Raw genomic sequence first — 13,356 nt, 5'->3', positions numbered from 1 at the left:
TATATATATATATTTTATTTTTTTTATTTTATTTTTTTTTTTGTTGGGGGTCACTGTAAGATTTAAATTTTTTAATGCACTAGTTTTTGTACAAACTACAAACTACTTTGCCGCAAACCACAAAACGCGCAAAACCATAATTTAAATAGGGCGTCTCCAACAGTTTTGCACCTGCCACCAGTTACGTAATCACTCTTGTTAAATCACCCGCAAACAATGGTTCAGCCCCTCGTGCAAAATTCCAGTTTGTGAGCGCAAATTACTGCACGCAAAATTGGATCTTGATAAATCCGGCCCCAAGTCTTTTCCACATGAGTTTGTACATTGCTGTTCAGTGATAATGTTACCTTTGAAACAGTAGAGTCTGCAGCTCCTATTTGAAATTAGCAATGGTATGTAATGTGATTTATTTTGGAAAAAGCAAAAAAGACACAAGAACTACTGCTGAGAGCAGTACTTTAAAGCCCTCCAAAACGAAGGGATTTAAAAGTGTGCTTGTGTATTAGCTGCTATGTAAAATGGCTGCTTTTGACTTAAAAAACTGATACCCTGCAGCTCGGGTCCCTTGCAATACGGAATCGTCCAGTATTTGGAAGTTTAAATTACGTGTCCCGTTTTGAACTGATAAGGTACTCTTTTTGTTCTGTATTTTCATGAATAACTAAACAAACTGTAATTTCAGTGGCACTTGCACACAGAACAACTCTACTGTTGTAAGTGTGACCCATGTCTGCGTGTCCTGATTCTCTCTCCCTCCCTCTCGTAGCTAGGGCTTAGATGTCTACTGTTCTTGATTCACCTTCCCCTTATGACTTTGTCTGTCTAACGCATTCTCCACTCGGTAATCTTTGTCCTTGAGGCGTTGTCATGGTTTCCTGGTCACGGTCCTCATGTTTAGTTGTAGTTCTACAAACTGTGCACCTGCGCACGCCAACTCAAAGCATCTATTGCTTGCATGGATGGCTCTCTTTCAATTAGTCAACCTGCCCCACCTGTTGGCGACCATGAGTTACATCCTCAGCATTCCAGCATCCACCGGATATGTGGAAAGGGTGTTCTCACAGATGATAAACAAGTGGACAAACAGCAGGAACAGGTTTTCTGTAGAGCTTAGGAAGAGTAAACTCCTCATCCCACTCAACTTTGAGCAGTCCTTCTCAGAGTTTTATACCAGCAGTCTGGCAGACAGGGAGTTACTCAGTGCTGCAAGGAGTAACAGAAAGTACTCATGGAAAAATAAGTGATACATCCAAGTTCCATGCCATTGCCAGTTTAGGCCTAGATAGTTCCCATTCAAGTTTATATTTGACTTAATCAAAGGTAATTGTTGCCATTTCAAGTTGTAAAGAGGTGGTCTATGTAGGCGTATCTCATGTTCTTTGATGTCATGTTATGTTATGTCTCATGTTATTCATTATTGGCAGTATAACTTTGCAAACTTTAAGTATTTTTTTAGCTATGAATGGCAATGTTTATTTTGCTACTAAATATGTGCAATCAAGAGTAAATCCCAACATATATACTGTACACTAATGTGTTAGCTACAGAACACTCAGTCATGCTGTATAGGCCTGTTGTACATTTTCTGGCTATTTTTACTATCCCCCAACATACTAAATCAGAATTTTTAATTCTTAAAATTACTTAACATAATGCTGTCAAATGAGCCCATTTAATTTGCATTTTCATATTTCTTTGAACTATACTGTATGCATTGCAATGGGTGTCAGAATATTTAAGCGTGCATAGCGTGTTATTTTCATTGTAGTACTGCTGCTGTGCTCGTCTGTAAGGATATACATCCATCATGATCTTGGACAGTAGTTGTCAAAGTGGGGGCCGGAGACCGTGGGGGGCCAGAGCAGGTTGGCAGGAAAAGTATAGAACAACAAAGTGAGTTATTTAATACACTGGGTAACTAACAACAAAAATAAACCAAAAATAAGCACCAAAAAAAAACATCAATATAATAATAATGTAATCTTCCCTATAGCCTAAAAAGATTCTAGCAGGCCAACCACAGCAGTGGTTTTATACGGGGATTCCTGTGCGCAATTATACTGTGCAAACCTAAAATTTCCATTTATTAATTATTTTAATTGGCTGTACCTTATTGCAAGAAATACAAGCCACACTCAAAGAACAAAATCAAAGTATGGTTCTGTGTTGAGCTGAAATGGGACACAATTTGGTTAAAATGCAGGAAATTACAGGAAATAGCATCTAAGAAATACACAATTTTCTAGGGGGGATCCCCCAGACTCCCCCGTGAAAATAAAGTATCTCTAGGTCCCCCGCGTCCCTTATTTCCATTTCTGAAAGGTGGCAACCCTACCTGCAGCATAAAGTATAGGTGTTGAAATGTATGCTATGGTTATAAAAAGCGTTGTCAGTGCTCCCATTTCTCCAAAAAATGGTTTCATATTAGTGAACCATAAATATGTTGTACAAGCATCACTTCGAGCCTAAAATCTCTATTTGACACACAGTTTAGCTGCACTAAATGTAATGTTAATATAACTAATTTTCTAAGGCCAACAACAATATGTTGTCTGACCTTAAAAAAGTCACTTCGAGGTAAGACCACTTTTAGGCGTTAAGAGTTCTCTCCTCCATTGGCTCATTTTCTTTAGATGTGGAGGGGAAAACGATGCTACTATAGCTCATTATTAGTAAAGAAACCCATATCGTACCTGTTTTACTTTATCCTGTCAAAAAGAGCCGTTGTCACCTCTGAGGCCTGACTGTTGATGCTACCCATTATAGCTGTGGTAAAATTGTGGTGTGTTTAATGTCCTTACTTTGGGGCTGCTTTTCCCCTTAAATCTAGGTTTGCAATGAAGTTAAATTAACCCTTTCAAATTTGCTGTGGAGGGGTAGTTGTTACAGACATTACATAATCAGAATGGTAGTGCCTTTGAATTTTTAGGGGGCGGCTCAAAAAACCTTCTTTGTTTTAGTAAAAATGTGTTGTGTCTACTGGCTAAAATATATGATAGTTGACCTTCTCACAGCATTTGGTTATGTTCAGCAGACGTGAATGGTAGTGATAGGGGATGCACTCTGTAAATGTTGGGGGTAATAAGGGTTTACAGCAACACAAAGTTGGAAATAGAAACATCAGCAGAAAGGTGAAAGGTAACATGGAAGCATGCAAAGATAAAATGTAATAACAAAACTACATTTTAAACATTGAAACTGAAGGATACATAACAGGACAAAACTATACTGTATAACTGTTACCAATAGCATATTCAGGATTAGATAAATGCAACACTGAAACAAAAATGTTATAGATTTTTGAAGTCTTATTATGAACCTGAGGTTAAAGTTAGAGAGGATTTCTGCACAGATACACCAGGTGCATGTTGAAATATCCCAGTGGATTAAATTGCTTACAGGTGGAAAGCCACAGCTTTATATGCCACTGTTCTGTCCTGATTACTACCAACTGCTTCTGTACTGTATGATATAGCTTTAAGACCTCAAACGATTGCTTTAATTGTATAGTCTAAGACAATTAACTAAAAGGAAGCAACTTACTTTAGTGTCTCACACAGGGTTAGTCTCTTCACATTTTTGTCAAAGATTTTGTCTCATGGGCAGAAACTAAAAGTCATATTTGTGAAAGATCATTTGTAAATCATTTTAGATCTGAAACATAATAAGCATCTAGCATAGGGCTGGGCAATTAATGGCATTTGCAATAGAATCAAAATTTAGAAAAATGCAATTTTCCAATTGCATAGGCACTCAATTTCCTCCATAGGCACCAAATTTCCTCCTCCAGCCCTTTAGGTGGCAGCAATACGATTACAACGTTGCAGCTAGCACCTAGATTAATGCTTTATAGTAGAAGTAAGAATTAGTTTGTGGAAGTTTAAAACTAAAATCCTGCAACGCTGGACTCTGGACAAGCTGGCTTTCAAGGTCATTAAAAAACTGAAACCCTGGAGTAAAACACCGACATGCTTGTGCTTAGTGGAAAGGATTGTCGCAATGAAATCGCAATCACAATATTGGTGGAAAATAATCGCAAATTAGATTTTTGGCAAAATCATTCAGCCTTAATCTAGCATAATCATTGCAAGACCCTATTAAAAGGAAACCCTACAATGCTCCACTCTAACCTAACAAGAATTCGATAAACAGTAAATGAGTCCAAGTTTTATCAATAGTGCAACAAAGTCTGCTTTTATTATATGCTTTTGTTTTAATGTAAAATGAAATATGTAAAAATTAGTAGTTATTTGGTGTGGTATCTTACATTTTCCTCTTTGAGCAAATATGTTAGAGAAAATCTTAGCCTAAAACTATTTAATATATCCATCCACGTAAATTTTCTGCAAAATAATTCATACCATTCATGGATTGTGTTTTTGTGGCCCGTGCAGTTTCTCTGAGGGCCCCAAATGGTCCCTGTACCATACTTGACTAGGATGTCTAACGTGTCAAACTAAAGCTGAATGACCATGTTCTGCTGTTTTAGGTAAATTCACCTGCATCGAGGCTCGTTTCCACCTGGAGCGTCAGATGGGCTACTACCTGATCCAGATGTACATCCCATCCCTGCTCATCGTTATCCTGTCCTGGGTTTCCTTTTGGATCAACATGGATGCAGCGCCTGCCCGTGTTGGTCTGGGAATCACCACCGTGCTGACCATGACCACCCAGAGCTCTGGCTCCAGAGCCTCCCTGCCCAAGGTGCAAAGAAATCAGACATTCCCACATTTTTTCAGTCACTTATATGTATATGATGGAATTAAGTGAAATGGGAGGGAATGACAGAAAATGGCAATAAAACTGTGAGAGTAATTTCTTAAATAATATATTTTTGAAGCCCATTGATCTTTTCAAATTAAAATAGAGCAAAATGAGCTTGTTTGACCTTGATGGATTCCAGGGAAGCTTTATACCAAACACACTCGCCCTAAGTTTGTTTTCTGTTGAAGTTTCGTGCGCTCTGAAAAATGAACAAGTGAACCGTAATTCCTCTGCAGTTCAGCTGTCATAACAATAATCACACACCACAGCTGAGGTTCCATGCGGTTCGGTCGCATACTCTCAGGCAAATCTGTGTGACTGATATCAAACACACCTACACATGTCGTGCTGCATCATTTCAGGTTGGTCTGGAAATGGAGGTGGACGTGAAAAACATTCATGAACCAGGTGGGCAGTGTTTCCTTTGAAAATGTAACCAAACAGCAGAGGCACACTGTGCTGATGTTCATCCATCCACCTGCTGTGTTCTGCTTATCTTAGATGATGTGATGAAGGTGACAGAACCAAGAAGGAAGTTTGATAATCCTCTCCGCAGCAACAGTATCTTGTTGCGCATGAGAGATTCCAGGGGGTTCCAAGGTCATATGATCTATAGATCCTTCTAAAAAGTTCTGAGAACGCCTTTTGGTGTCTTCAAAGTGTGACATGCCTTCAAAAGAAACTAAGTAAAGGTCCTTTATCCTTACAGAGTCATTATCATGTATCACACATGTAAGGTGGGCTTACAGTTCCTTAGTTATTTGCTTTTCCATTTGGTTGTGTAAAACAGGCAAGGAACACTTCAAATTGGGTGGGTGTTAAGAGGCTAAAAAAAGACTACACCAATGACAGCACAAGAGGCAGGTGTTTGGTCTTGTATCAGAATTACCCATAATACAGCAGTGATTTTCTGTAACCACTAAATGGATGCTTCACCAAAAAAATAATGCAACCGTTTTTGGGCATTTACTTAATCCTATTTAGTTACTTTAACACAGTTGTTTCATGCTAGCAGGATAGGGCACAAAGTAACTAAATATGATTAAGTAATTGCCAAACATGGTAGCATTATTTTTTTCAGTGTTTGAGAACTTTTTTGCGTCACTTTCTAAGTACTCTAACTGGTTTAAATCTGACCTCTAGTTAGGAGAGGGTGGAGAGGAGCCGTTAGCCTCTAACGGCTTTTCTCCACACTGATTATCCGTCTATTCGGTGTAAGTCATTCTGGTTGGTCAGACTAGGTTGCTCTACACAAAGATCTCAATCTAGCCACCTAGATAAAGAATCTTGGTCCTTCAGTCATGATTTTTAAGGAATGTACACAAAAATCTGGTTTACAATGATTCAATTAAGAAAAAACTTTTTTCAATCAGCAAGGAAACAATTTTAAAAATTAATTCAGTTTTGATTTTTCTTACACATATGGAGCTGTGTGGATTTTTATTTAAATTACTAAATTATCAATGGTAGGCATAGCCAGTGAATGCTAAATACATTATACATCAATAGACCAAATGAAAAAGGTTAATGTGTAAGGAATAGGTATGAACAATCTTTCTAAGATTCCTCATCATCTTATCTGTTGGTTGTCCCACATGCCATTCTTTGTGACATGCTCAACTAAAGTTTCTCTTTGTGCTCGTTGTTTTTGGTAGTTCCCTCTTACTGTGCATGCACACTTCTACTGTCCATGCATCCAGTCAGTTTTGGTTTCAGTTGCATATCTGTAGCAAATCTGACAGTGAAAGTAAATATTTTCTTTTGCAATGTTAAAATAGAACCCCACTTTCATATTTAAAATTTTTTAAACATATTTGAGTTGACAACATGCTGAATCACTTTAGAGTTATTTTGATATTTTGACAACTAGTTGTCCCAGCTGAACTTGTAGGCAGTGTGTGCAGCTGTTGGTCTAATTCCCCGATTATCAAAGGTGATTCATGGGTTTTGGCTGATTTGATCCGTTGCAGGCTGTTTGCTTGTGGGCATCTGCTCTCTGCCTGCTTGCTCTTCATGCTGTGGGTAAAAAATGCTTTGAATATGTTTCTGAAACAAACACTCTTGAGAGACAAAAATGAATAGATTTTGATGTAGGGCTGAAAATTTGAATTTCTGATTGGTTTTCCTACCAAAACTGATTAACCGATTTCTTTTTTTCTCCCTTAAGTTTTATAACACAATAATAAAAAAATGAGTTACATAACTTTCAAAACCTAGTTTTTATATCAGTCGTCCCTTTTGGGATGTGACATATGGCAACGAAATTCAAGTTATAAAATAACAATTTTTCACTAAAAACTATGAAAATATAACTAACTCTTTGCAGCCATTTGTTTTTCACATAGAGCTAGTTTATTACTTATAAGTTCATATTTAAGAACAAAAACAGATTAAATTATGTTAATTTCAGGTATGGCAGTCCGAGGACTGCATTGACGGAATAAAATCTAAATTTTCCAAAAATTTGATCTTTATCAACAGATAATTTGATTCATAGCTAAAATCAATTAATCTCCCAGCTCTTTTTCTATGTATGTCATATAATGATGCAAATCCGATGTCATGTATTGATGCAAATCTGATGTCAGATGTTTCATTTTTGCCTGATCTTTGGTATAGGAGGAGGAAGGAGGAAGAGAACATATTCAACTGCTAATAAAGAATTTTATTTAAAGGTCCCTTACTAAGGTACCTAAAGTCAACATACAATGAGATAAAGCCAGAAAGTTAGAAAAGTCAAATGACAGAATAACAGGAACATTGTGGTTGTTTTGGATAAGCACTCTTATATAGATAGATGTTTTTATAAGAGACATTTTTCTGTCGTCAGCAGAGCATCCTGAGATCAGGGGCAGAATAAGAAGATGGTCCTTAGCTCCATAGCAGTCAGATGAGCAGGTGGTCAAAGTGAGATAGAGAGGAGGCTGATCGTGGAGACAGGGAGGGGATGTTAGTAAGGAGATCGGACAGGTATGAAGAGGGGTGATGGATGGCCTTAAATGTATAAAGCAAGATGAAGCCAGTGAAGCTATTGAACTATAGGTGAATAATTAGATCGCTCATCCGCCTGCCTGTAAATTGCAAAGCTGACATTTCCTTTTTTCTTTCCTTTGGTTTTATTCAAGCAAAGCTTATGATTTGTAAATGGTAAGATAATTTTTTGGGTTTGAGACACACTAATGTGATAATAATATTAATGCAGACTCTTAGTTTAACTTTTCCCTTCAATTCCTTGATCAAAGCCTCACATTACATTTTGGCACTACTCAGTTCTGATGATGCTACCATGTGAGCAGGTAAAGAAAAATAACTGTATTTGCAAATGTATGCAAAGCAGGCTGAGTGCAGGAGCCAGTATAAGTAGAGCCAGTGGAAGTGATGCACAGGAGGGACGTGCAAATAGAAAGATTTGTTTTATAAGCTTAGTTCCTTCTTCACCATGGAAGACTGAAGTACTATGTACTCATCAGTGTACCAAGCCCCAATCAGTCTTTTCACCAATATCCTAGGGGATGTAGGAGCAAGTAGCCTTTGGATTCCAATAATGCAACAGAAACTAACTTCTGTGTGGAGCCACAAACCAATATCCTGTAAGCAGCGTATAAATCTGGAAATATTGATTCCTTCTGTCATTCACTGGCCTAGTAGTATTGCAGGTATGAAGTATAAGTATTCGCTACAACTTCTGATGGAAACATTTGAATGTAAGAAATGTCTTAATTCAAAAACTGGTCCTGAAGTAAATGGCAATTATTTCAGTTTTATTATTTATCTATTTTATTTATCCATCTTATTTATCTATGTTGTTATTTTGATTCAGTCATGTTTGGATTACCAATCCATAAAAAGCACCCAACGGTAACTCATTGTACATTCCTGTTTTTGGAAAGGTGTTTGATGTCAGAACTTGCAAAGGTTAGTTAAAGACTATGGAGGGAATAAGCCCACAGCTTAACAGATCATTCTTTGTCCTATTATAGTTACAGCACCATTTTTTGAGTTCCACATATTTGTTCATGTTTGTGATTTTAGAGAGAAAATTGACCTTTTCGCACTTAACAGTTGGTGTATAGAGTCAAATAGTGAATTGGAGAACTGCTGACCCAAAATGCCACTATTTCTATCAGTTCTTCACTATTTCTATTCTATTCTCCTCATTGGGTGTAGCCTTATGCCAGCCTTTATTTACATATTTAGGCAGTTGTAATTTTTTAAGCTATTGATGACTAGCTAATGGTGAATGTTATTCAAATGGCCATTGTTGTAGACCTTTACGGAAGAACAGTTGTATTAGAATGACCAGTTTCCTTTTTACTGTACCTCTTTAGATATGAATGATTATCAAACCAATGTGGTCCCATAGCTGCTCTAAGATAAATGGTTTCCTATTAGAGTCACAAGGTGAACTTACAGTCAGTGTGTCTGTCAAAGATTCACACTCATAATTTTATCAGATTTTAAACAGTTGATTGTATTTTTCCGGTGTTTGATAAAGGTTTTACAAATCAATCAGTGTATAGATGAAGCGATGCAATAGGAGAGGGTGTAAAGTATTTATAGAATGATCCATAGGGACTTTATTTGTTACCTTTCAGTCCATGTTCCCTATTTTATCTAAAAACAGCTATTGAATCACAAAAAACAACATCAAAAAAGAAAATAGTTTTAAAAAACAGGCAACAGGATCTGTTTATCTATTGAGATTTGGTCTATCTGATGATTTCTTTCTTATGTTTCCAACTACCTCCAGGTGTCCTATGTGAAAGCCATTGATATCTGGATGGCAGTCTGTCTGCTGTTTGTCTTTTCGGCCTTGTTGGAATATGCCGCCGTGAACTTTATCGCCCGCCAACACAAGGAGCTGCTGCGCTTCAGACGGAGGCAACGACACATGAAGGTAAACACCTCAGATTTTTTTCCCCTTAACAGACTGGCTTTTTAAGTCTGCTTAAGCTTTAATGTCAGCAGGATTTTATTTTTCAATGGGGCAATTTTATGTATGTTTGATTGATTCTTTTGTTTTCACATCAAACCATTTAATTTATTAGATGTTTGTTTTCAACATGAAGCATAAAAATAAAACTCTCAGTTTCTCTATGCTCGATTATTCTGAAAACATTCAGCCCTTGCTTGATTCTGTTCTTTGTGCAGAGCTGATTACTGTCTGGTAGAGAAATGAGGAATCAATCTTTTATAGGTGGACTGCTGATTGAAGGGTATATAGAGCTGCACAGCAAAAGGCTTGTGGTGAATTCAAGCATACAAACTGACAGGAAAATGGAAACAAAGAAATGTTTAAATACGGCAAAGAAACAGCTTTTTTTAAAACAAGACTATTCTCAGATTTTTGAAAAATATCCTAATAAAAGATGAAATATAAGGAAAAATGTCATTTTAATCCAGCAAAGGGTTACATTAACAGAATAATAAATTACAGAATCTGTAATGATGAAAAAGAAAGACTTTTAAATTAGTAATATCTCACCATTGCTACACGTTAGAATTCAAATAAGAAGACATTCAATTAAAAATGAATCAATAATTCAAAGTGCAGCACGGTGCATAAACACTGAGAGTGGATTGAAACCTGATAGTAGTAAACATTGATCTTTTTTTTTTCTTGGTTTACTTTCTTCATCGACCGTGTGTAAAATGCAAACAGCCTGTAGTGCTGTAAAAACACTGATACAAACGTAATCTAATACGTAAATAGAAAATATAAACATCAGATGATTAGGCGGGTGGGCTTAATGTAACAAAAAAAATCTTTATTTGTGACTCTGACCATTCATATATCTTGTGGTTAAAAAAAACATTTTCGGTCTTATCAGGGAGCTTAGAAACCATTGACTTATTATTTCTTTGTATTAGTTTATATATTAATTATAAAGAAAATGACACGTCACGTTAACGTTTTTTTTTTTTTTTTCCAATTTCTTGTAGTTTGTTTCAAAGCTGCAGTGTTTAATCAGTGCATTCTGTTTGTCTGGTTGGATTTATCTGTGCCAGGCAGGCAGTATTGAATAAGGGGTAAAGCTGTCGGGCCTGCAGGGAATATTGATGCACTGGCTGATTGTGAAGCTAGGGGCCATTGTTGGGTGCAGAGCAAAAACAAAAACAACAAAAACTCAAACACTCAAGAAAGGCAACAATGCACCTGCACATAAAAACAAATATGAAATCAAAGCAGTTTGGATACGAATGTTAGTGTCAGAGCAAAGGGGCAGATTTGTTTTTTCAAAGTTTGGGAACATGCTTGAATTTCTGAGTGTTGTTGTCTAATTTGGTGTCAAAGGGGCATGCGTTCATGTTTGATTTAACTTAAGCTGCTTGATTCCATCTGACATAACATGCGAGTATCAGATGTGAGTCATTCTCATGTATTTATGAGGACACAGTGTCCTCAGGAGCTCAGTAAGATAAAAGCTAAATCAGGATGCCACATTTCAGAATTTGGATTAAGGTGAGACTATGTGAAGGTTTGATTTGACCATTCAAGTTAGCATTACCATAGCCATGCATTTTGACTTTACCTTACATCATTTTACCATGTAAAGAATTAGGGCTGCAACCCTGTGATTTTTATTGCAATATGAAAAAAATACAGGGATTTTAAACAGAAAGCTTGAAAAGTACTTTAAGTTATGCTGTCTTATTGACAACTAGCCTGCAGTCATCTTCATCTTAGTGAATGTTACAAGGATTTTATTTCTCTTTGATTTACTTTTCTTTTACTGCTCGCTTTAATGCTGCTATGTATCATTTTATTGTGTACAAATGCGACTTGTGTTTTACCTAAGAAAGTTTGTTCTCTGCCCAACTCAACTTACAACTATGGGTGTACAGTTATACATTACAGATTATTTGGGGATCCATTCTTGGAGCAATTATTGCTTTTTCTTGTACAGTATGGGGCGGTAATCAACTGTTGTTTGCAACCACATATGAATAAGAGGAATGGCAGCTAGGCTATTGCTTAGCAGATCATAAGCAATCTACTTCATAATGTAATATTGCCAATATGCTGCAGTTTTCTGAGCATTTAGTTACATTGTCAAAGCAAACACAATGACAAGATTTGGTGGTATGATTGTTTACTGTTTTTTTCAACACATAGACACATTTACAAATACATACATAAACTGTACTTTTTCATGAATACAAAAATATATATGTCAATAAAAAAAGGAAATTCAGCGCCAATGTATGACCTTTGACGAAATTGACATATTTGGTTTTTCAGCTGGTATAAACCAGTTCCCAACTAACATATACCAGTTCCCTACTGGCATAAGCTGGTTCCTGAATGGCATGCACCGGTTCCTAACTGGCATATGCCATATGTCACTTTTGGCTCTAGGTGCTGCTGTGAAAATGACAGAATGATAAAAAAAAAAGTTACACAATTCTCATTTTAAACTGAAAGAAGACATCTGTTTAGAAATACAAAAAAAACCTTTGACAATGGTAAGGAAATGTATTGAGTGACAATGGATGCCCTTCACATGATCTCAAAGCATGGCGGCTGAATGCACTAATAAGTCACGTATGGGCCGATGTCAATACAATAGAAAATTATATTGTTCAGAAATGTCTGTACTGCAATGTATTGCTCTACCTCTGTATGAGACTATTCTTATGAAACAAGATTAGATTAGACACAGGCTTCAGGGGGAGGATTTAGAGCAACATTTTTTCAAGTTGAATTTTTAAACAGAAACCCTTCTGAAATTGTCATACACAGAAAATACTATTTAAATGTCATGTACAGTATTGTCTTTCAACTAATAGACTAAAGGCATAACAGGGCATAATTGTTTGTATTTTTAATATCTATTAATTTTCAGGTTTTACTAGAAAATAATTTTTGATCTAGAGCTATGAATAAGTGAATCAGATCCGTATAAATCAGAGCCTGCCTTTTCTCTCCTTATCACAAATAGAGTCACAAGGTGAGTTGTTTTAAAAGCACAAGCAATGGGATTTGGATCCTCTAGTGTCCTTTAAGCTTAGTCTTCCATCATACCAAATGTCTAAAGTCTTTTATGGTTTTGGGTTATAGCTGGTATTACCAAAGTATTCAACTGGCACCTACAGTTCCAACCAACCCTGTGACAACACTGCTTAGAGTAATACAAGATCGCAATGACCCTGCCAAACAAATTTTAAACAGTTCTAAATTTTTTCTGTCATATTTTTATTTTTCATGTTTGCAATATACCTATTGATTGACTCAATCTCATAAATTAACTTAGTTTGGTTAAGCTTTTCATTTCCACTTTAGTGTGTATCCAACTCATTTAGGACATAATAACAAGACATAAATAAAACTTTGCTCAGTTGTGGCCACAATCAGGAGGTCAAAGAAAATAGTGAGGCATTGAAAATTCCTAACTCTCACACTGTGGCTGGTCTGGGAAGAGTCTAGACTTGCCCAGACTGACTAGCTGTGCTTTGAATACATATGGTGTAAGTCAGTCTGGCTTGTCAGGCCAAGTTAAGTTAGCATTCAGAGAGAGAGTTGTACATTTTATCAGCATTATATCACTCAGTTCCTTTATAGTTTTGTAAATGTCAAGATTGTAATTTTAA

The 13,356-nt window shown here is 36.5% G+C and overlaps 1 protein-coding gene across 2 annotated transcripts in view; it reads left to right on the top strand.

Moving 5' to 3' along the window:
- Positions 1–13,356, top strand: part of glra1 (glycine receptor, alpha 1) — a 167,665-nt gene that overhangs the window by 132,362 nt on the left and 21,947 nt on the right. For both annotated transcript variants that reach the window (XM_038295419.1, XM_038295420.1), the window contains 2 exons: positions 4,490–4,704; positions 9,515–9,661. In XM_038295419.1, coding sequence (XP_038151347.1) covers positions 4,490–4,704; positions 9,515–9,661 — 362 coding nt within the window. The remainder of the gene's footprint in view (positions 1–4,489; positions 4,705–9,514; positions 9,662–13,356) is intronic.

The sequence above is a fragment of the Cyprinodon tularosa genome, unplaced genomic scaffold, assembly GCF_016077235.1.
Source record: "Cyprinodon tularosa strain WSP-4 unplaced genomic scaffold, ASM1607723v1 ctg355, whole genome shotgun sequence".
Taxonomy (NCBI): Eukaryota; Metazoa; Chordata; class Actinopteri; order Cyprinodontiformes; family Cyprinodontidae; genus Cyprinodon; species Cyprinodon tularosa.
The sequence above is the reverse complement of the archived record's forward strand: the minus strand, read 5'-3'. Positions and strand labels throughout refer to the sequence as shown.